The 24,937-nt window shown below is 31.6% G+C and overlaps 1 protein-coding gene across 8 annotated transcripts in view; it reads right to left on the bottom strand.

Annotated features, from left to right (window-relative positions):
• Mocs1 (Molybdenum cofactor synthesis 1) overlaps positions 1-24,163 on the bottom strand; it is a 100,182-nt gene extending 76,019 nt beyond the window's left edge. For 4 of the 8 annotated variants that reach the window (XM_085814868.1, XM_085814862.1, XM_085814867.1 and 1 more), the window contains exons 1-4: positions 23,957-24,163; positions 18,306-18,402; positions 11,472-11,639; positions 9,541-9,633 (exon numbers count right to left, since the gene is read on the bottom strand). In XM_085814868.1, coding sequence (XP_085670994.1) covers positions 9,541-9,633; positions 11,472-11,639; positions 18,306-18,402; positions 23,957-24,073 — 475 coding nt within the window. In that variant the 5' untranslated portion in view covers positions 24,074-24,163. Of the gene's footprint in view, positions 1-9,540; positions 9,634-11,471; positions 11,640-18,305; positions 18,403-23,405; positions 23,622-23,660; positions 23,896-23,956 lie in introns of those variants that run through there. The other 4 variants (XM_085814870.1, XM_085814869.1, XM_085814866.1 and 1 more) reach the window with 3 other exon arrangements.
• Between the last annotated feature and the right edge of the window lie 774 nt (positions 24,164-24,937).

Genomic DNA, 24,937 nt, shown 5'->3' with positions numbered 1-24,937 from the left:
CGTCCACGAGGAACCACACCCGCAGATGACCGGTATATTGCCTTACAGGCCAGAAGAAACAGGCGGAAGACAGCGGGAGAAATCGCTAGACACACGACACAGGCGACTGGACGACCGATATCGCGTTTTGCCGTGGCCAGAAGACTGCACGGTGGTGGTCTGTTTGCACGACGCCCTGTACGGTGTGTACCTCTAACGCCTGCCCATCGGAGAAGGCGTTCTCTGTGGTGCCGGGAACACCGGAATTGGAGAGACAATGAATAGGGACGAGTAGTCTTTACAGATGAGAGCAGATTCAGTCTGCGTAGCGATTCTCATCATTTACTCATCTGGAGACAGCGGGGAAGCCGCAATCATCCCTCTAACATCATTGAAAGTGACAGGTATGGGGGTGGCGGTGTTCTCGTTTGGGGAGGCATCATGCTTGGTAGTCGTACAGACCTTCACATCTTCGACGCAGGTTCAGTCAACGGGACCCGTTATTGTAACGAGATTCTTCTTCCATATGTGCGTCTTTTTAGAGGCGCTATGGGTCCGCAGTTCCTTTTCATGGACGATAATGCACCATGTCATCGCACAGTAGCTGCCGAACAGCTCTTAGAGAGTGAGGCTGATAATTTGAATCCTTGCGCGTTCTACTAAAATTTACATACTCTGGCATTGGCAGTTCCAGGGGAAAGTAAGGCTTGACAGGAAAGGTAGTTTAAACTTAAAATAAATGCTAGTTAAAATAAATATAAACCCTACAACATTAATAGAATCTTCTCTTTGACATTTGTGTATCCATTCTTTCGTCAAAAGCAAACTCTCATTTGGATCCTTTGGTCCCATGAAATAAAATATCTCATCCTTTCATACTTCTGTAAGTGCTACGGCACGTTACTGCAGCGCAAAAAGCCATATTACGTAAACGATACTTTACAATATAGAATTTAAAATAAAAACTGACTAAAATTACATATATATAAATTATTTTAAATATATACATTATTAGAAAACAGATATATATATTATTAAAATTAATTTGGGATATGTAACCTCTAGAAAATCCTCTCGCAGTTCAATGAAACTACTGTTTTAAACGCGGGAAATCAGGACAGGTGGCATCACAGTGACGTCAGATTATTGCCTCTTACGTCCCCCCATTAGGCTCGCGTCGGCGAGGCGTCGAACAAAGAAATGAGCTAGCCCTTCTATTTATCCCTGGTCTGACGTCTCCGTTAATGTAAACAAAAACCCCGAAAGCGGAAGTCGTTCGGAAATTAATTACCTTTCACATCTGGTGAATGCTATTTCTGTCAACGACATTGATTTATCGCATATTTCGAATGCAGAAAATAAAGAAAGACTGTGTAATTTAATTAATTCGTACCAGCCTCGGAAAAATAGACAATCTGACTTAAAGATGCGATGCAAATAAATTTATGCGATGAAATTCTTGTCTGTCAAAATAGAAGATACATGTCTTTCGCGGAACAAAAAATTGTTGACGATCAAATTAAGGAATGGTTGAAAGAAAAAATAATAAAACCTAGCACCTCTAATTATTCGGCGCCCATTGTTTTGTGTAACAAGCGTGATAATTCGAAACGATTATGCATAGACTATCGCAAATTAAATAAGAAGATTATTAAAGACAAATTTCCACTGCCTTTAATTCCGGAAGTACTTGATCGTTTAGAACAGTCAAAAGTCTTCACGACACTAGATTTGAAAAATGGCTTTTTCCATGTACACATAGATGAAAATTGCACCAAATATACCGCTTTTGTAACGCATAATGGTATGTACGAATTTCTTAAAGCTCCTTTTGGTTTATGTATTAGTCCAAATGTTTTTCAAAGGTATATTTATTCAGTATTTCGTGACTTGTTAAATGAAGGTGTACTAATTATTTATATGGATGATATAGTCATACCGGCTAGTGATGAAGTTGAATGTTTAGACAAATTAGAAAGAGTATTCAAAACTGCTTCGGAGTATGGATTACTAATAAATTTCAAAAGGTGCCAATTCTTAAAACGTAAAATTGAATTTTTGGGACATGTAATTGAAAACGGAACTATTCGACCATCACCTTCCAAAACTGTTGCTGTTCGAAACTTTCCACAACCGCGTAACTGTAAACAACTACAAAGCTTTTTAGGACTAACGGGATATTTTCGTAAATTCATTCCTCAGTATGCTAAAATAGCTAAACTTCTTAGTGACTTACTTAGAAAAGGTATTGGTTTTAAGTTCGATTCCGAACAACAGGAAGCTTTTTGCAGATTAAAAGAAATTCTCTCTCAGGCACCTATTCTACACATATTTAGGCAAGGATATCCATTAGAACTTCATACTGATGCTAGTAGTCAAGGCTTTGGTGCGGTATTACTCCAATTGTCTGATGATGCTAATTATCACCCAATCCAGTATATGAGTTAGAAGACTTCACCACAGCAAGAGAAACTCTGTAGCTACGAATTAGAAGCCCTTGCAGTAATAGAAGCTCTGAAGAAGTTTAGAAGCTATTTGTTAGGGACTAAATTCAAAATTGTAACTGATTGTAGTGCTTTTCAGAAAACTTTAGATAAGAAAGATTTAACTCCTAAAATTGCGAGATGGGCAATGTTTATTGAAGAATTCGATTATGAAATTGTACATCGTTCAGGAAGCCAAATGAAACATGCTGATGCTTTAAGTAGAAATGCTCTAATTTTGACATCATACACATCCGATGTAAATGAGAAGATTCGGTTAGCTCAACAACAGAATGAAGATGAACATGTGAAATTGATCAAGAATTTAGTTGAGAAAGGAGAAGAAAATGGATTCTTCGTGAGAAATGATATTTTGTACAAATTTGATAATGGTAAAGATCTGCTAGTAGTGCCAGAATCCCTACAGAACGAAATCATACAGAAGGTATATTAAAAAGGTCACTTTGCTGTAGATAAAACTGTGAATGCCGTAGAGCAAGAATTCTATATTCCCAGACTGAAATGCAAAGTTGAAAAAGTAATTGCTAACTGTATAGAATGTATACTGTACAACAAGAAGCAAGGAAAAGCAGAAGGATTTCTTCATCCTCTACCGAAAGAAAACGTTCCTTTGAGTACGTATCATATCGACTTTATTGGACCTCTTCCATCAACGAACAAGAGATACCAACACATTCTCACTGTTGTCGACACTTTTACGAAATTTACTTGGTTCTATCCAGTGAAATCACCGACTACGCAAGAAGTTATTTCAAAATTGAAGCAACAACAGACTGTGTTTGGAAATCCAGCCAGAATCATTTCAGATCGAGGTAGTGTCTTTACATCGAAAGAATTTTGAGCGTATTGTGCAGAAGAAGGTGTAGAACATGTCAAAATTACTACCGGTATTCCAAGAGGTAACGGACGGATTGAACGAATCCATAGAATTCTGATTCCTGTTTTGTCGAAGTTATCACAACGAAATGGTTTAAGTATGTTCCAGATGTACAGAGGATAATCAACAGTACAACAACGAGAAGTACGAAATATTCACCGTTTTAGCTTCTCATAGGCACGAAAATGAAGAACAAAGAAGATTTGAGAATTAGTGAAAAATTGAATGAAGAATATCTAAAGCAATTGATACAAGAACGTGATGAAATAAGAGAAGATGCGAAAAACAACTTTTTGAAGATACAAGAAGAGAACCGTAAGAAATTCAACAAAAAACGTAAGAAACCGAAACTATACAAGATTGGCGACTTGGTAGCCATTCAGAGAACTCAATATGGAACTGGCTTGAAACTACGACCAAAATTTCATAGACCATATAAAATCATAGCTGTAAGACCAAATGACAGATATGAAGTCGAAAAATTAGGATGCCATGAACGACCGAATTTGACATCTACTGCGGCTGACCATATGAAGCCATGGTCAAATTGATTTCATGTTTGTATCAGCTCAAAACCTAAGGACCTGATACTCTTTCTTTTCTTTTCTTTTCTTTTTTTTTTTTTTTTTTTTATTTATCTTTGCAGGTACATGATGGTGATGTCCATTCAACAGACATCGAGGACGATGCCTTTTCAGGCTGGCCGAAGCTGTGGGAATCATCACCGCTCGAAGCTGAATTAGAATACCAGGATTATGACGTCATCAGTATAGCCCAGCGCAGTAAGAATCATCCGAGACAGCGAGAGATAGACTCCAGACCTGGTCGAGAGCGGAAAGTGGACGTGAGCAGACGGCTCACTCGTCTTCAAGAGTTTATGAATTTAGATTCTGCTTTTGATGTTTCACCTTTAGCTGTGATGACTTTAGATGAACATACTAATTAAAACTAATTGTGTACTAATATATCCTATCAATGCCGGAGGAACTCTGTGTAAAGGACTGTCTGTGCATCATTATGTTAATCCTGCATACCGTTAACTTCATCTTTACTTAATTTATCTCAATTATTTTTATTTCTTTCTATTAAAATAAAGCATACTTAAATTACTTCGTGCTCTATTCTTCACCCCATATGCGGTCAGATCGTAAATTTAGAACCCTTTTTTTCACGGGGGGCTGAAAAGGAGGGAATAATCTTGCTCGTCGTCTTGAGAAAATGTGGGGGTCGTTCAAACATCTAACTTCTCTACATATACTTTTTATACAGAGGAAAATACAAATTGAATTCTTCGAATGAATGCAATTTTGTACAATGGAAATGTATTAGTGAACTATAAACTGTAAGGCAAATAACATCTTTCTTTAGAGTAGAAAGACAGATATTTGTTACATCAATGAATTGATAGTAAATACTGAATTTTTCCTTTTGAATGCTATGTTACATGTATGCGAAGTAGCTGAGTATCTGAGAAAATAGTCTTAACCCAAATGGCTTTCAACCTTTTCACGTCTAAAGACTGTTTTTCAATTACATTGTGGTCGCTGCTTTTTGGTTAATTTTCTAATGACATATAAACATTAAATTGTTTTTAATTTGAGACTTATGAATAAAATAACGCAAACTAGACTGCAGAAAATTCTTCAGAATGAAGTTAATACCGAAAAATACATTTATCCTATTATCCAATTTTATCCTGCAATAAATCTTTTAAAAATTGTGGAATTAGCAGTGCACTAGGTGGAAATAAGGATGACATTGTGTAAGTGGCAAATCTAGTTACAGTGACAACCTAAGTGAAAATAACTATGATTTTAGCAACAGTGATAACGAATTTCTGGGCTTATAAGAAACGCTGATGTATTTGCTAATTTTTTAATGCAACAGTTCCGTTTTCGTTGTATAAAGTGTCATCATTAAAATAGGTACTTAATTCTTTTCTGTCTAAGTATTTTTCACAAGTTTTAATCTGATAAATCACTGCGCGTCTTACTGCACGTCTTACTTTACTTACTTATTTACAATCACTGCGCCAGGAAATTGAGGTATAGTATAAATCGCCCTTCATTTCGTATCAGTGCCGACGATTTCGATGAAAAAGGGTACCTTTTTAAAAACGAACTTCTTAACGAAGAAAAACCGTTTTATGTACAGCTTAATGTCTAAAAATACCGTCAAATTAAACAGTAATCTTGACTTTAATGCTTTTGTATGCATTTCTTGAATTGATTAATAAATGTAAATTTTTAATTTAAAAAATGTATGATATTTTATTTAATTACATGCTAGTTATCTGTGTTATTGCTTCGTTTCTGGTATGGTTTCCCCCCCCTTCCCAGAAAAAAGCGTTTTGCTCCTCGATCGCGAAAATTTCTCGATTTTCCATTACTTAACCAATAGAATTTCCTACATTTACCCCAATACTTTTACTCCCCCCAATAAAATTACAGCTCTGTGACAACAACTGAGTGAAATATTTGTAGCTATCTACACGTAAATTGAATGTTTATTTAAAAATAAAATATTTCCTAATTTTTCTAGTTTCATTTTCTAGTTTATATGAAATTTCAAAATTAAACGATATCAGTTAATGAAATACTTGCAAGTAATATAATGGTTCTGCGAAATATATTCTTGATTCCAAACACTTACTGCTAGGCATCAGCCCATCGCTCTTAGAATACATTATTAGTTCAAATGGGCAATTTGCCCAGAAGGATTATTAATTTGATTTTGGCATTTTGCGTTGAAAACTATAAACGGCGAATCACTTTTCAAATTGTTGCCACCAAATATTATCGCCCTGTATTATATTTAAAGAAATTAAATAATGAAGAGTGCATGAATGTATGTATGTTTTGATAAAACGACGGTACCTAGAGCCATCAAAATTTGAATAACGTAATCTTCCATAGAATACCGGCGCGTGGAAGCCCTAATTTGAATTTAAAATTTGTTTTATTATCGATTTCATATTTTATAACACCAACGAATTTTTGATTAACAAACTCAGCGATTTCAAAGCGAGCAATGGCAACACTGTATGAAAAAAAAAAAACATTTTTATCTCCAGCGCGCGATATATATTCCTGATATACTGATACTGAATGAGACCTAAAAACACTTTTCTTTTAAAATACCTATATCTCCTCTTATGATCCCTGACACAGCCGCTTACTTTCCCCTTCCGTAATTAACGTCAGTCTCCTGCTCTTGACCGCATTTGCAAAGCCACCCTTGCGTTGCTGGTCTTCCTATCAGGGGCGTAAATAAGGGTATGCAAAGAATGCTGTCGCATAGGGGCCCAAAGGCTTAGAGGGGTCCTTAAATGTCCTGCTGAACTACATTTATATGTTTAAAATTAAAAGACGATAGATTCTTTTATAAATACTACTATATTGTTGCGTGCGTAGGGGTTCGTTTGAATTGAATGCACAAGTCCAATGAAAAAAGGACAAAATTTTATTATTATCACAATAAAAAAATGCTTAAATTCCCTCAGATATTCTTTCAGTATTACAATATCTCACAGTAGTTATCTTTCAACTACTCAAAAGTTCAACAAATGTTAATTCAAAACAGCTAAAAAGAAAGCTAATCCGCGAATTCGCTACAATCAACAAGAGCAGTTTTCTAAGCAAACTCTTAAAACAACAAGCTAACTAAAATCACTGACTAACTGAGAGGTTTTCCTCCTTTTTATAAGATTTTTAAATCGCGCGCGAGAACTTTCTGGAACTTTCTCGAAATCAAAAAGAGATATTTATTAAATGTTAAATGCACGCTCTCTTTTATTTTTAATTTTCCGACTTAGCTTTCCTTTAATATTCGTCACACGCTGCACTGCGCGGGAAATAAAACCATTTAATTTACAATTCAACTAACATTAGCTATTTAAATACCAAATCCGTAACAATATATATATAATTTATTTACTATAGAAATATTGATTATATTATTTCCTAGTATAAATTAATTTAGTAGAAGTATCAAAAAAGAGAGAACCCATATGTAGGAAGTTTAATTCCGAAAATTGTGTTTTAAAGTAAAGTAACTTGAATGTAAATTATGAAAAAAAAAAAAAAAAAAAAACTTCAGAGACTTGAATTTAAATCATGAATAACAAAATTCCAAACTTTGAAAAAGAAATTACATATATATAGAATCCGTCTTCTTTTAAATTTCCATGGACCCTCTGCGTCATATAACATAGTTGGGGGCTCTTCGAAGCATATTAAAGAAAGCTGAATTCAGCGTTACATACACCAAAACTTCAACTGAATACAAAGCAGAAAAGATATGCTTTTATTTTGATTCCACCCTAGAACAGAGCTTTCGGCGCCCAACCAGTATAGTGGTTAGCGTCGCTAACGCGAAAAATTCCAAATGACGTTATGTCAAATTTTAAAAAACATAATTTTCGACAAATAACGAAATTTAACTTTTCATTCGGTCTCCCGCTTACTCGTTATGAAAAAATAAATTAGAAGAAATTTGACTCCGTACAACAAAACTTATATTATATTATATTATAGGTTTTGTACGACCAAGATATTTAATTAAAAAGGTAATTTTTGATGTCATTTTCAACTTGCTTTGAAGGATCGGGTAATTAAGTTAAAATTATTCGAGGAAATAGCTTTAAATGAAATGCAGACAAAAAAGTGTGTAATTTAATAGAGGATACAAGGAAGTCATGTGTCTCCATATCAGATTTTTAACTTTTTAAACCTGATCTGATAAAAATCAATCATTATCAAAATGTTGGCTGCTGGAAACCTGGATTTTTTTGGGGGGGAGTAGTATTGCAAATTTATTGGGAGGGAGAGTGCAAGATTTTTTTTTTTTTTTTTTTTTTTGCATAGGGGCCCTAGAGTTCTACTTATGCCACTGCTTCCTATCCTTTATCCATCTTTGCTCCTCCTTACAGCGGACATTATATGAAGATAGTCTTATGTTATGGCGCCCATCTGGCATAAATTTGATTGAGCAGATAAACTACTGATTTCAGTTTCTGGCGATAAGTTATCAGTCAGTCTTACCTAGGAATTGATATTGCTGCACAAAAACCAGAATAGAGAGTAGAAAGTACAGCATTACCAATGAAAAAAATTGAAATAGCACTACAGGGAAAAAATTCTGAAATTAAAAAGAAAAGGAAGAAGAAAGAATATTATAATATTCTTTGTCATTTTCATTTCACATGATCACAAATTACACATACAGCGAAATCTTTCTTTGCCAGCACCTCTGAAAGTGATCCGTGTTCTTTAGAAAATAACTATACATCAGCATTTAACATCATCTTTCTAATGCTATCACTCTGTAAATAATAATATGGAATAATGAGTGATCATCTTAGGCAGATTTTACTTTAATAATTATTTTTATATAAAGTTTACAGTGATTATAAAATTGGATATTTTAATATTTCCTTATTTATTTTTATCACATATATTTCCATTATCAGATTTTAAATATCTGCACACAACATTACATTCATTAATCCCTTTAAAACAGTAGTTATGACATTTTAATCATTAATATATAATATTAAAATTAAAATCTTTCCTAAATAAACTAAACCTTTTTTGTATACACAGCATTAAGTCTGTATACATAGCATTAAGTCTTTTATCGTCTGTAAAGCTAATTATATTGAAAGTATAATAGCAACTACATTGAAAATAATATATTACCATCTCAGCAGGACTGAATGTCTAAATTTAGGATGACTGGAACTCTATGAAGGGCCCTCAGCAAAGGTAAACAAAAATAAATAAATATAAAAAAAATTTATATTAATAACAAATAATTAAACTAATAGAGCTCATCACGGGCTTCATCTCATCTTATTTCTGCATCTGGAACTACAATTTCATGCAAAAACTGACAAGTACCAGAGCTGGGCTCTGGATAAATTGAAGCCCTGCATCTAAGAGATTTTTACTAAGTGATTAGATTTGTTCCCACTACATATTATCTTTGTACTTCCAAATATTTTATTTTCTATGCTTCTTTACACTCTAAATATCATTTTCAAATTATAAGGAAATGTAGATTACATCATTTTATAAATGAAGGGATCAATTTTTATAATACTACTTATCTTGATTAAGATTCTTTATATATACATTTTAATAAATTTCATTTTTAATAAAAGTGTAATAATAATCTTACCCGCCTTTTTCAATTCTTCTATTTTTTTATGTAATGTTATACCATTTGAAGTCATTGCAATTGTATTTAAAGACTTCATTTTTGCTAATGCACCTGAAAAATAAACAATGATACTTTTAAAATATGTATGATTTTCAAATTTGGATCCAAGGATAAAGGAAAAAATTTAAATTAATTAATATATTTAAATGAAAATTTAATATATTATTTTTATTTATTATTATCTTTATTTTTCATTAAATGCAGTTTTATATATATATATTTTTATTTTTAAATTTAAATATATACTAAAAAAATCACAATTTCAAATATTTCGGATGTATGTTTTCTTGTTGCTTACAGCACTAATAATGCACTCAAAATCTTGAACATTATACAAACCTACAGAAATGGGCAGAAACTAAAAAACTAAATATATTATATAACTGGGAAAAAATCAAATTTAAATTCATTAGTTTAATCTCAATCTAGTTAACCCTTTCCGACACAGTGTGTCCGGTTTGGACACACCTAAAAATTTCCTTCTTTACACACAGAAAAATTGAATGAAAAAGGATTTATAGGTTACTATAGGTTACTCTGAAACTTCTTTATTTATAGTAGATGGGAGCTCAACACAAAACAGTCCATATATTTTAGCCCAGTTTTTTAAAACCCTCATTTTCCAAAGAAATCTTCCAGATTTTTTTTTATGGTATAAAAGGAATTGTTTGAAAAGAAATTTCTATGTTATTTTTTGGCTGTATGCTAATCCCTTATTCTATATTAGTTTTAAATTTTTACCTTGAAATCTTGCCTAAAATCAAACGGCGAACCCTAGGTGTGCCCAGACCGTGCTCACCGATAATATAGGACGACTGAGAGTCTGTATTCTTTGTTTTTCCGCATTCTCATAGAACAGTTCATTGACAACAATGCTCGTTTCAGCACTCTTTTCAAAGCTCTATTCCAATCAGTGTGCCCACTTTGGACACACTCACAGAATTAAAACAATAAGTGCTATCTTCACAAAATTTTACTTGTGTACTCCTCTAGGCTTAATCAGACCTTTTTTACCTTTTTTTTTTTTTTTTTTTTTTTTTTTTAATCAAAACTCAAACTTTAAAAGGTAGTGTGCCAGAAAGGGTTAATCTAAACACATTTGAAAGGTGCAGTAATATTTTTATTAATAATGCTTTTTAAAATGTGTTTGCTTTTTCATTAAGATCAATCACATGAAGGTTTAAATTCATTATCAAACATTTTATTTCGAAAATCAGTTTTAAAATTGGGGGTAATCAACTGGCTGTGTAGAATATAAATAAGGAAAAAATATTAAGAATAAAAATAAAAGTGAACACAGGAAAACTTTAGTGAAGTTAACTATGAAACAAAAGTTAGAAGTTTTATTAGGAAAAATGAGTAAAAGTAATTTCATTTTTTAATAAAGGTACTTTGTATGTAAGTATGCAATTAAAAGTTCTGGAATTATATTTTCAACCAAGTTTAATATTACTAGCACAGAAAAAATTTCAGAATTTATATAGCTATTAGGAATGTGAAGATTTAAATGTTTTTATAAAAAACATGGCAAGAGTCATAATGAAAATTTAAAGAAATTAGCATTATTGTAATGCAGTGGGGGGGGGGGATATTAACCATTTTATAAATTCTTATTGCAAAAATTTGGTTATGATATAAAGTAAAAGGGTAGAGGATAGACAAAATGAGTAAGCATGATATTGTATTATATTAAACTGTAGTATTACTAATAGAGGATGCATATTTAAATTGCTGTAGAAAAATCTGCAAATAACAATGTCTCCAAATGTAAATAATAAAATGCTAATTGAAAACAGGTACTAAGATCAATAAAATAGTAGCATTATATTCTAACTGCTTTTAAGTTGACAGTTAAAAAAAAAATTTAAATGAAGAAAAATAAACCATACCCACAATTTCCACAATATCCTTTCGAATGAGAGGTTCTCCTCCAGTTAAACGAATTTTTGTCACTCCTAGTTTAGCAAATATGCTTGCTAAGCTGATAATTTCTTTAGTAGTTAAAAGATGTAACTTTGGTGTGAGAGGAACCCCTTCTTCAGGCATGCAGTATTGGCCTGTTATTTATTTAAGGGGGAAAAAAAAAGAGCAGGCAAAAAGTATGAAAATAAGTCATTATAATCAGAAAATTTTATACATTAACTGTCAATATCTATTAAACTAATATAATTTTTTTAACCAACAAGTTATTTATATTAGAAATATACACTTTTAATTTGCAATATGGTAGTTCTATAAACTAGAGGACACAGCAGATTAGCCCAAACGATTGTTTCTAACATTCAAAACTAGTTTTCTCATATTTTCCTTCAAATAGCTCATGGAATAAAGATTAAAAGAAGTTTTTAAATATAACTGCAGTTTTATACATTACACATCCTTCATATATTACATAATATGTAAAAATTAATGCCTTTATGCAAATATTTTGCAACTAAGGATTTATATATGATTATCAGTTTAAAATTTTAAAGAAAAATATTTTTGATATTTTCTATCACTCTATAGCAAAATAGAAGGTGTCATTCAGATAAAATAACTTCAACAAATTTATCTAGAGAGTAATGAAATTTTAATGTAATGTTTTGTTTTGTACAATTCCATGGAAATTTATTTAACTCATTTAGTATAAAAAAAATTAAATAAGGAATATTCATTTAAAAAATTGATACTATGAGAGTAGAATATAGAACATGAACAAGAGAAATCGTATAAAGATATTAAAACTTCTTCACTTCTTGATGGAGAGGGATCTCTATCAGGGATCTACATAAAAAATCAGTTTCAAAATTTTTCTAACATATTTTTAACTAACTTTCTACAGATCTCATATCCTTTCCCCCTTTCCCCCCTGATACATACACTCACTTTTGACTCTGCCAACAAAAAAGCTCATTTTACATACCAAGTATTTCATAATGTAAAAGAATTCTTATAATTTTGCTTAGCTTTACAACAATTTTCAGTTCTGCAGAACCTATACATGAGGTAATGTAACATAATTTCAGAAGGTGCAATAGAGTTATTTCTGGGCTTTAACAATTAGTCATGAGTCCTCACTTAGCCAGCTGCTAATATGTGACCATTGAAAAACATATGAAAATTAAGCAACATTTCTAGGGATTTTGAATACAAAAAATATTGAAAATCATCATCTTCTCACATTACCATGTGCTTTTTGCTAATATTTTATTTAGAACATACAATACTGCATGGTTTTACTTGATGTAATGATTGATCCCATTGACATTATCATGCTATCATTGACAAGATAAAGATAGAAAATTATCTGAAGTTAGGACATACTATAAAAAGATTTTATGAAGCTAATGCAGCAAGACCTAAATGACATAGTGCTAGAGGCCACATTAAAAAATTCATAAATTATTATGACACCTAGAAAAGAAAACCACATACTTACATTCAAGGTCCCAATAAAAACCATTAAAATTAAATGTAAACAATTATTGTAATACAAATTATATGACGCCACATTTTCTTTATATGGTACAGAATGAAGTCAAAATCCAGATGTCCAGTGTCTGGAATGATCCAAAACCCAGACTGCAGCAATTTTTTTTTTTTTTTTTTTAAGAATTTTTTTTTTCCTGTATGCTTAACATATGGACAGTCCTTATTCTTAACTGCACTTCAGCATTAAATAAAACTCTTCCATACTGAAGAAAAAATAATTTATTAGCGCATATCCATATTATCAATAATTTGGCTCTGCAGCTATCTTTTTGCCTGGTATAGATCTCAAATCAAAATATTCTACATCATAACCATTGATTTTACGCCTGCTTAATAATTTATATTTCTAACCCTGATCTGACGAATCTCATTTATTATCAACACATGGCAGCTTGAGAAATGACTGATGCAGTGATGTCTAAATACGTTTTTTTTTCGGGGGGGGGGGGTTATATTAGTAGTTGAACAGCAAACAGTGTGGTAATCTTTTATAGTATTGATATTATGCTTGGCCACAATTACAGACTTCAGCTAAATCTGCTCAAAGTGTTGAGTGCACTGATGAGGAGGAATTTGACAATAATATTTTTTCACATGAAAAAAAAAAAAAAAAAAAAAAAAAAAAGATTTTGTATATGATACTCCTAGGCCAAAAGATTACATTTACTATTGTTTGAATTGAGAATAACTGCTATGTTACTTAGCTAAACCCAGAACCAGCACTAGAGCTGATGCAGCTGCACCGATGGCACAATTTAGAGCAAGCAAAATTTTTAGGATTTAGAGAAACACTGAGCAACAAAATTAAAGGATGACAAAATCTTTAGAATTGAGGGGAGGCACTGGGATCCAACAATTTTAGAATTTTGGGAGTCACTTGGCACCACACAGACTTCACCGGGCCCCAAAATATCTAGCACTGATACTGGATAAGCCTTAAGTATACCTGAGAACAGGGTCAATCGTAGCAGAAGGCATGATGGTGCATGGCATATGGGCGGCGAAATGGTTATCAATGAATTCTCTAAAACAGGGCTCCAATTAATTTTCAGGGGCTAACAAAACAGGGCTAACAATTTCTCTAAAACAATGCTCCAATTAATTTCGTAGATCATCAGCATGTGAGCGGCCGACAATCTATGATCTGCATTGCATGAGAATTTATTTATTCAGGATTCAGATGAGCCTTACGCATATGCCGGAAATATGTGTAAACACAATAAAAAAAACTAATATAATATAATTCAGGCTTAACTTCATCAGCATGCAATAGAAGCAAGAGAAAATTTAGTGGAACAACATGTCTTTAGTTCCCAATCTCATGAAATTTTCAATTAACAAAATTTGTGATAAAATGTGGAAAAGTGGTAATAAATGAAGATGATACATATAACAAACGTTTTTCATTCAGATGATAATCATCAGTCATCAGCCCCAATCATCAGTTAACTAACAGGTGGTAAAATCTGTGGTATGGTTGGTTCTACATCCAAAAAATATCACTACTGATAGCGAAAAGAGTGACAGAGAGGTTGCTGATAACAAAAATATTTTTATAGATTTAGTAGGAATTCTAGGAACTACTGGACTTGAACAATGGAGCTTTGTAACTGAACAAGAAATTATGTTTATTTATAGAATTAAAGCATTATCTCAAAAAATGAAGCAAAGTTAAACAACTTACTTTTAAAAAATGTTTAATAAAACAAGTAAATACTAAGCTTTTTTTGCAAAATTTAATTCCCTTAAAGTCACAAATACTTCATTATTTCATACACCAGTATTACATATTTTTAATTTAAAGAGTTTTTACTTGTTATTATACTAGATTTAAACTGATGATCTAATCTGGAAAAGTTCCAAATCCATAACCATCCAACAAGTCCCAACTATTCCAAGAAATTATATAATATTAATGCTTTCAATTTATAACAAAATTAACACATCTTAAGTATAAAATAACTACATTTTTTTCGTGCATATTGTTATTATAGTGTATACGAACTATGACTTCTTTTCCACATAAACTAATCTAGATCCTACAAATGAACCTGGCGAATTCTTGCACAGGCATGAAGTAATACCAGCACAGAAGAAGGGTGAAAATAACCTTTTATTATCTCCAACTACAGTCAAAAGTCGTTAATCCGGACTCGTCGGGACTTCGGCGATTCCGGATTATCGATTTTTCCGGATTATAGATCATCAGTTTAAATCTCGTAAGATGGCATGCAGAAATTCTAAAATTAAAAATATGAAACCGTAATTTATGAAATAAAGAACAATTATGATCTAAAGGGTATCAAAGTTTGCAAAAAGAAAAAGCTTAATATTTATTTGTTTACTTAAATAAACATTTCTTTCAATGTAAGTTGTTTAAGTTTTGCTTCGTTTCATGTGATAATACTTTCTCTTTAATTCTATTAAACAGACATAATTTCTTGTTCAGTTACAAAGTTCCGCTGTTCAAGTCCTATAATTGCTGTGTCAAGAACACCGACTAATTTGTCAATCGAAATTTTTTCGTTTTCAATAACCTCTGTTACTTTTCTTCGCTATCGGAAGCGAATTATAATGACGAGGAACTTGTTTTAAATCATATCAAAGACGGAGCATATCGAGATGAAATACTACATTTGGTAAGAAATTATAAGCCAAATAAAATAAAAACATCTGATCTTCAATTATAAGCCAAATAAAATAAAAACATCTGCCCTGAAGATAAGGATAGTGCTGACAGATAACTTCCAATTCATTACGCGCCCGCCGCGCGGCGTTCCCCCCCGCCGAGCAGCGTGAAATTGATAAACAGATTTCGGATTTCAAAACATACTTTCGCTTTAGATCCTTTACATATTAACAAATATATATCGGAAATTCTATTTGATATAATCGAAAGTTTAAGCTTACTTTTATAAAATTGCTCTTACAGTCTGAAAAAAATAATAAGCCGGATCCAATTTGAAAATTAAGGAACAACGCAATCATCAACATTAACTGAAATAGATAATTAGATAATTTTAGCTTATACGTCCATTATACATAAAACGCGCACGCGAAAACGTATTCTGCACTTGCGCACACTCATATGCGCAGTCGTAAAAGGTCTTACGCACACGCGTAAACGCCTATGCGCATGTGTCAACGCGGCGCATGCGCAGAAAGTTTTTAGTTTTGAGGTCCGGATTATAGATCATTCCGAATTATGGGTGTCCGAATTAACGACTTTTGACTGTATTAACATATTTTGAGCTTTACAATAACACCAACAACTTGCAGTGGAACTTAAATGTTACTACATAAATCAATTCAAGGTTAAATATCAATAGAATAGTGCTGGATTAGCACATTAAGTTACAGCTAGCTTAGGTTGACTCAACAAATGTAACAGGCGTAACAATTATTTGAAATGGCCAAGAGGTATATTAGCATAACAGTAAGATCAGCAACAAAACATGCACTGGCTAGCAAAACATGCTCTGAATAAAACTCCAAAATTCACCTGTTTAAATACTCACTTAATTTTAAATTAACATCCTTTCAAACAAACATGAGGGGGAAGTTGAGGAGTTCATGAAATATAACAAAAATTTGAATAATATGTTAGTTGAACTAAAGGAAACCCTACAAGTACAGGAAATGACTAAATTGCTTTGTGCAGATTGTTATTAAAGCACAGAAAATGGCTGAACTCACATTGTGCATAAGTGCAGGAGATAATCAAACTCATTTTTTTATGAATTATTGGTGGGTTTTTTGGTGGCAAAATGATTTCTTTACAATAACTTATTTACAGTAAATTCCTAAAAATGGACTATAGTAGAATAGAATGTATGATGAAAAACTATGAGCAGATTTATCGAATTATTCTTGCAAAAACGACCTTACAAATGATAATTCTACTGATGACAAAATTATACGATGTACTAGACATTTTCCCGACCAAGAGTTTTAAGCCTAAATTTGGATCATTCTGAAGGGGCATGGTTATTAGTATATTTTGAATGAATGTAGTCAGTTGACCTTTTATGAGCTATGTCTTGAAAAAAATTTTAGGCTGCTCAGGAATAAATACAGTAAGATTTCGAGATAGTATAGATACTGTAGCTTTATTTACTCATAATGATTATATATTAGATGCTGTAGCTTTATTAACTCACAATGATAAGATATTATATGCTTTGCCTTTATTTACTCACAATGATTTTTTTACACTCGTTGTACAAGAGTCAAACAGATATTATTACCAAAATGTTGATAAATTCACAACTCCCAAGAAAGCCCTCAAATGAAAAAACATTACAGTACAAGACACGAAAAGATTTTTGAGGCTTATTCTTCTTATGTGACACGTGCATAAGGATCTAAAGGGGGACTGCTGGAGCAGGGATCCTTGTAGAGAAATACCAGTTTTTCCAAAAATAATGATGAGACAGATTTCATCACTAATGGAAGACCTGGTACTTCAGTAATAATGAAGACTTGGATGATAGATCAGATATGCTTTTGAAAGTAGATCACTATTGAATTACTTTATTCTCAGGTTTATAAGTCTATTCAGCAGCTGTCTTTAGAACAAGATATACGTTGAAGAGAGAGTACCTTGGAGGGGGATTATGAGTAAAAAAGTTTGGAAGAATCTCCTGATTTTACCAAAGATAACTGAAAAAGAGCGAAAAAAGGTGGTTTAATTATGAGGCAGAAGTAATTTCTCATGCTAACTGCAAAAAATCATCTGCTATATTGTAAGAGTTTGGTTAGCAAACATGTGCATAAAATGTGTTAATATTTATTAAATTTGATATTGTCGGTCACCAGTGTCAGATGCACTAAACAGTTCACTGGCATTCACCAATCATGATGACATGGAACTTAATATGCTAAGAATGTTGTAACACAGTTTAATTTCAACTGTTTAGTTTCACTAAAATAATAATTTACTTGAAAACTATCACTCAAATTATAAGAAATTTTGGGAATTTAATAACTAGTTTATAATTCATATTTATTCTAAAAAGAATCAAATAATATTTCGTAATATTCCCTTAAAATCCTAATTTTAGCAACAAATAATAATTAATATAACTACACATTTATTTAAAAATCTTCAGATGCCCTCAATTAATTTGGAAAAAATTTTTCGTTTTTGAAGACATGTAGTCTTTTTAGTCACATTAATTTTTTTAGCAATAGAACTGATGAAAATTTTTAGACCCATACAGAACTAAATATAAAAAAGAGCAACTTACATCTTAAATTGCACCGTTCTGTGAGAGATATGCGTAAATAATTATGGCTTCTCCCAAAAGTATCAATCAAAGCTGGTGATACACCAACATGTGGCATCTGTAATAAAGAAAATGACACACTCATGCTACTGCAAATAATCCAAAAAATACATATAATAATGTACATGATTTATATTTTAAGAAAGGAACATAGTTTAATTAATAATAATGTAACTTAATTCATTTGCATCATAATAATCATTATTTACAAAGAAATACAGATGACTCATTAGATTTATGTTACTATGGATTAATTTACACTACACATGTAAAACTGCCAAATCTGTGAATCAACTAATGAAATTCTGGATGATATATAACCACAGAAATTTGCAATTACAAGATGCAAAAGTAGTCAAGGTTTCATAATTATGTTTCAAGAGTTTTTTTTTTTAGTTTTAAATCACAAGCTTTTCAAGCTAGTAAGCTGTGCAAAATACTAAACTAAAAGGTAGTACATACTAAGCTGAAAGAGAGGGTACAAAGTCATCATTGCAATTTTCACAGAAAGATATAAAAACCATAAGCATTAACATTTTTAATTATTTTAAAAAGAATTCTTTTCTTTATATTTTCAGTTATACAAATTTCAGAGAAGTTTTTCATTGTTTTATTGTCATTATTTGACTTTCAAATAAATATTACTTTTACTACTACACACATCAGTCAGCAGCAATCTGGCAGAGTTAAATATTTCATAATGAATTTGTTTTGCTACGTCAGAGAATATGACAGTTTCTGAAATCTATTTGCCAGTTGCAAGCTAAGATGGGCCATTCGATCCTATGTAAAACTTGATTTATATGTTATCTTTGTATATTGTTGTATGTTATCTTTCGTCTTCTTTTTGGATGAAATTCAGTCACTTTCTGAAATACATCTTAGACCATGTTTTCAGTAATGAGATAGATAATGATTGATGGATTCACCTATAACATATGCTCTATGACAAATATCCTTGCCATCATATTAACACCAGGGCTAATGCTACAGCCAGTGCAAATCATGCAGCTACACTGCCCAGCACAATTTAAGGGTGGCATTTTTTTTTTTTTTTTTTTTTTTTTTTTTTTTTTTAATTTAGTAAGGATCCAAGTGGCAGAGTTTGGGAGTCTTGGAATTTATACTGGGGCAGTAGAAAACTAGCTCCACTCCCGATTAAAATGAAAATAATGAAGACATATTCAAGTTAAACATTTCAAAACACAAGCTGAAAATTCAAAAAATTTACAATATTATTATAATAAATATATTAAGATTATATTATATTAAGATCATTATTTCACATATAATTATTTAAGCTCTGCATAACAATTTACAGAATATTAGATAAAATTCTCTTTAGTTAGCTCAACTGCAGTGGCATAAATAAGGGTATGCAAAGAATGCCGTCGCATAGGGGCTCGAAGGCTTAGGGGGCATACAATATTCTGCTGAATTAAATTCAAATGCTTAAACTTAAAAGAAGATGCATTCTTTTATAAATACTATGACCAAAGGCAAGGTGCCCCTAAAAAAGTTGAATTCAGTGCTACATATACCAAAATGTCGGGTATCATATTTCAACGGAAATATCATTCTGACCATTCCCTAATACATTTGGACAGTTTTTTTCGTGATGTCTGTACATATGGACAGAATAAATAGCTGCTCCTTTCAAAAAAAGGATTATAAAATGAGCTTAGAATGGATTCAAAAGTGATTTTTTTTTTTTTTTGTGGCATCTGTACGTTTGCATATACATACATACGTAAGTGTACAGAGAGATATGTACATATATATCTTGCATAACTCAAAGACGATTAGCCGCAGAGCATTGAAATTTTGTATATGGAAGTGCTATAGTAGCTAGTGTACACTTCACTTTTTTATTACAGTTGACAGAATATATATCCCCCCTTACCCAGCTTAAAAGTCCTTACCCGACCTTTTATTTTCGCAGTCGTTGGTTGAAGTCATAGCTTTTCATTCAAAAATCTCTCAGAACGAAAAATGTTTTGCAATGTCAAATTTAAAAATAATAATAATAAAAAAAAACATAATTTTCGACAAATAACCAAATTTAAATATACGACATATAACCAAATTTAAATTTTCCTCCAGTCTTCTATTTGGGAAAATATTATACTCATGAAAAAAATTAATTACAAGAAATTTGACTTCTGTGCAACAAAAACTGACTGGGATATTTAGTTCAAAATTTTCAATTTTTGATGCCAATTTCTTCTTGTCTTCAGAGATCGGTTCATTAAATTAGAATCATTCAAGCAAGTAAGTTTAGATGAAGCGCAGAAGAAAATGTGTATAATTTAATACAAAGAAGTCATGTGGTGTCCATATCAGATTTTTTTTTTAATTATTATCTGATCATCATCCAAATCATCATCAAAATTTTGGCTCCTGGAATCATCGAATTTGGGGGAAGAATACTGTAAATTTAATAGCGGGCCCAATTTTTTTTTTTTTTGCATGGGGAGCCAAAAGTTCTAGTACCACTGCACAATTGATATAATGGCTTGGTACAAAATATATCTAACACTGAAATGTGGCAACCTTAAAACCAATTTCAGTTACATCATTCAGCTCCTGTACAAAGAAAAAAAAAAGTGCCTTTGACTTGACAGAAAAATTTCATTTCAGAATGCAGCTGAACTTCAGTTGTAAACCAATAAAAATATTTTCATTTATTTACTTTGCAAAATTACTATACTCCCCTTCCCCCACCCATTTTTTACTGCCCTACTTACACTTCACTTTTGGGAAGAAAAATACCCTAGCATTTTTTTTATTGAAATTGACATTTCAGTTGATGAATGCCTCAAAGACAGAATTCAAAGGATTTACATATAATAGATGCCTGGATAATCATAATTTAAAAAAACAGACATAAAGCATAGCACTGAGGCTTTAAAGCAATTAAAGAATGGATGACAAAGGTAATGAAATGAATTTTACTAATAACAATTAATACAGATTTAAGAAAACCAAGATCCCAACACTTTGATTGATTATAATCATGATATGGCAAGTTGTTGAAAATAATGATATCCATGAATCTATAATATCAAGCAAAGATAGAGATTCACACACCAAAAAAATTAGGAATTCATTAACATTTTGAGGCACTGTTAGAAACTGCAGAAATAATTCTGCCATTATACCTTTAAATATTTCTGTTTGATTCCTACAAGTGCATTAGATCAAATTTCTTTTAAATTTTAAAATATTAATCTAGAATAAATGGACTAGTTATATGATGTTTATTGCAGAAAATTTCAAATTGTTCAGAACAGAAATTTTGAAATATTAAATCTGTCATACAAAATTATGCCTTTTCTGTTAGTCCAGTACACATAAATCCCTACCTTAAAAAAGTTTGGGGTATTTTTCCCACCACAATTTTCAATTAATAAAACAAACATAAAATGCTAAAAAAATACACTAGAAAATCTGATGCAGTTATCAAAAGTTTCAAAATCATTATTTAAACGGCTTTTCTTTATATTGCTTCAAAAATTTACTTTTAATATTTCAAATTATAAATTTAAAAATATATATATTTATTCGAGAAATTTCACATGAGCAAATCACTGTTTAAAGCAATAATTCTTTAATAAAAAAATGTCAGAACATTTTTTAAAACATAAATCATCATTAATGAAATAGCAGCAAAATGCAGATCTTGAGAATGAAATAGAATTCAATTCTATTTAATCATCTGCTACTGAAAAATAAATTTTAAGACAGCTTAGATTCTACTTAAAAAGTAATACGCATGAGTGTTAAATTAAAATAATTTTTCAGTGTGCTATTTTAAATATCTTTAAACTTTAAGTTTTACAGAACTAATCATTAAGAAAATAATAATAAGTAATTTTAGTAAAATTAAAAATAAGATCAGAAGCAGCCATTCACCTAAGCTTACCCAGCATGACCAATAATTTTTTCTTATAAAAATTCAATAAATTGCTAGGTGCTGCAAAATTTTCTGCAGAATTTAATAAAAGATTTTTTTTGCTGTTGAAACTGAAAAAAAGAGATTAGATCAGCCAGAAACCATGGTCATTCTGAAAGAAGAATTTTTTTATTAGAACAAATACTTAAGTCCTTATTAAAAAGTAACTAATAAACAGACTTTTTATCATACTGGGATTATGCCATCTTTGCAGATCAAATTTTATATTTTTAGTTTGGATGATTACATTACTGTCTGACAAAGCAACAATTCAGAAATTTTATATAAAAAAAAAAAAAAGAAAAAAAAGAAACCAAGCTGTAATTTACAAATCACTTAGAAACAGACTTTCATAAGATTGGGTTATTGTCATCTTTGTGGATAAAATTTAATATTTTCGGTTCAGATGACTGCATTTTTATCTGGTGGTCCTAATAAGGCAAGATGAGACTAATCTTTGGAATATGGTAACAGGTAGTTTGGTGACATTTTGGTAAGGCGATAAAGGTTACTAGCTAGGACTTTAGCCGTGTACATGGATAAAGTCAAGAGTGTGCACAACGCCATTTTTGTGCAATTCTGGGATGTTTTTTTAAGTGAAAATACGTCGACGTGTACATGGATACCGTGTATGTGCAATTCTTAAAAACGCGGCAAGCAGTTTGCAATTCTGCACTTTCTCCCAATTTCGCATCTAATCTTCGTCATGATTAAGCACTTTTGTTCCATAAAAGTTCTAGCATAAGCGTAATTCGGATAGCAGATTGTTGGAAAAAAATGTTGAGGGAAAAAAAAAAAAACATGCCTTTACTTCATGAAAACAAAATGGCATCCAAACAAAGGTTGCTGTAGCACGGTTGGTCGGCAAATTTTCGCCAAGTTACCATAATCCAAAGTTTAGCCCAAGCTGAATCCAAAGAACTTGACATTCATAGTAAAACACGATGATGGAAGTATACTTGTATGGGATTGCAAATCTGCTGCAAGAGTAAACTAGTTGCTACTGAAACAGTAATAGATCATTAAAATACCTGAATACTTAATAAGAAATCATCAACTAAATATTAGAGATAGATCCAATCTTAAAAATTGCATCAAGATAATACCTTTAAATATTCTGCTCTAACAGTGCTGTTGCGATTGTACTACAGTATACTCAAAATGTAACCCCTCTCCTGATATAAATAACATAGAACATATCTGGCAAGATTTGGAGGCATGAATAAGGAAATATAGCATTTCATCAAACTTTATAATGAAACGCATTAAAGAACGATAACAGAATATAACACAAGCAGAAAATAAATATATAAATGTCAATCCAATTAAATTAGAGAAATAGTAAATGATTGGGTACTGACAATTTTGTAACTTAAACATTTTAAGTCAGTCCTCCACACGCTAGAGTTACTACACTTTTCTGGAGAAGGATCATTTCAGGTTAATTCTTGCCTTTTTAAAGACTTTTTTTTTTTTTTAATTACTCTTGTGAGAAAAGTCAGGCGTATGGGGAAAAAAATGGAAGTATTATTTATAAAATACATAGAAGCAGCATATTATAAACTAATTTTCTGAGAGCTAAGCTTTCTCAGCAGAATCTAATGTGAGAAATCATTTCCGGGAAAAAGTGGATGTTATTTCTGAAAATAATACGCACATCGGTAAGAAGAGTTCTGAACAGCTGGGAAGTGCATAAACTCCTTTTTACAACAGAAAAAATTCGACATCCCATCATAATTTCTTGTTCAAAGGAAATTAATTTGAACATAAACATTCAAAAACAACATATATGAATTACACTAAACCAGACAACCTCCCTCAAAGTCTAGGACAGAATAATTAATCAACAAGCAGACGACAGATAACGCACTGTTGCCAAATTAAGAATGAGAAGAAGCGTATATTGTGGCCGTTTCCGTGACTGAAAAGCCAAAACTAGGCAATTTTTTCCACTTTCACAAGCCGTTTCGGAATTTCTTTCCCTGCCAAGGAGGTGGCAAAGTTCATAATTGAGATAAAAAATCTCGTGAAAGTGCAATTTTAGAGTCTTCAGATACAGCAGGCGTTGAGATAGTAATTAGAGCCACCTAAGTTCAGGTCTCCTCTTTTTAGGGTGCCGAATGGTCTAGTCGAGAACATCTTTTTAGTTACTCGATTTTCATCTCTGCCAGGTGTCCTGTACACTTTGATCATCTACCGTGTCAGTGGGCAGTGGGCACATCTAGTTTATGCTCACAATGATACAAAGATTTTACATTATCTATGTGCCACCAGTTGCTTATAATTCGAATGTATTCAGCAGTTTGTTTCCAGTCTTGAATATCATATACAGGACCAGCAATACTTCAGCCACTTTCAAATTAAACAACTGAAGAGCTAGTTTAACATTTTATCTTTCTAGATTTTTTGGATACAATGACTTAGTAGTCAGAATCGGAGCATATTTCACAATATTGCTGTATTCAATATCATGAAGTTTCCTTAAGCACAATAAAGATGCTGGTTTTAAAATTTCTGCAGATTTCATTTCTGGTGTTTCAGGGAAGTCTGGGAAATACATGCATTGCCCTAAATTCTTTTATCAATTATTGTGAACACATTATTAAGTACATGAATACTGTCAATTATATAAAACAAT

The sequence above is a fragment of the Stegodyphus dumicola genome, chromosome 4 (assembly GCF_044657685.1).
Source record: "Stegodyphus dumicola isolate Sdum_Otavi_A_Nest chromosome 4, ASM4465768v1".
NCBI classification, from domain to species: Eukaryota; Metazoa; Arthropoda; class Arachnida; order Araneae; family Eresidae; genus Stegodyphus; species Stegodyphus dumicola.
The sequence above is the reverse complement of the archived record's forward strand: the minus strand, read 5'-3'. Positions and strand labels throughout refer to the sequence as shown.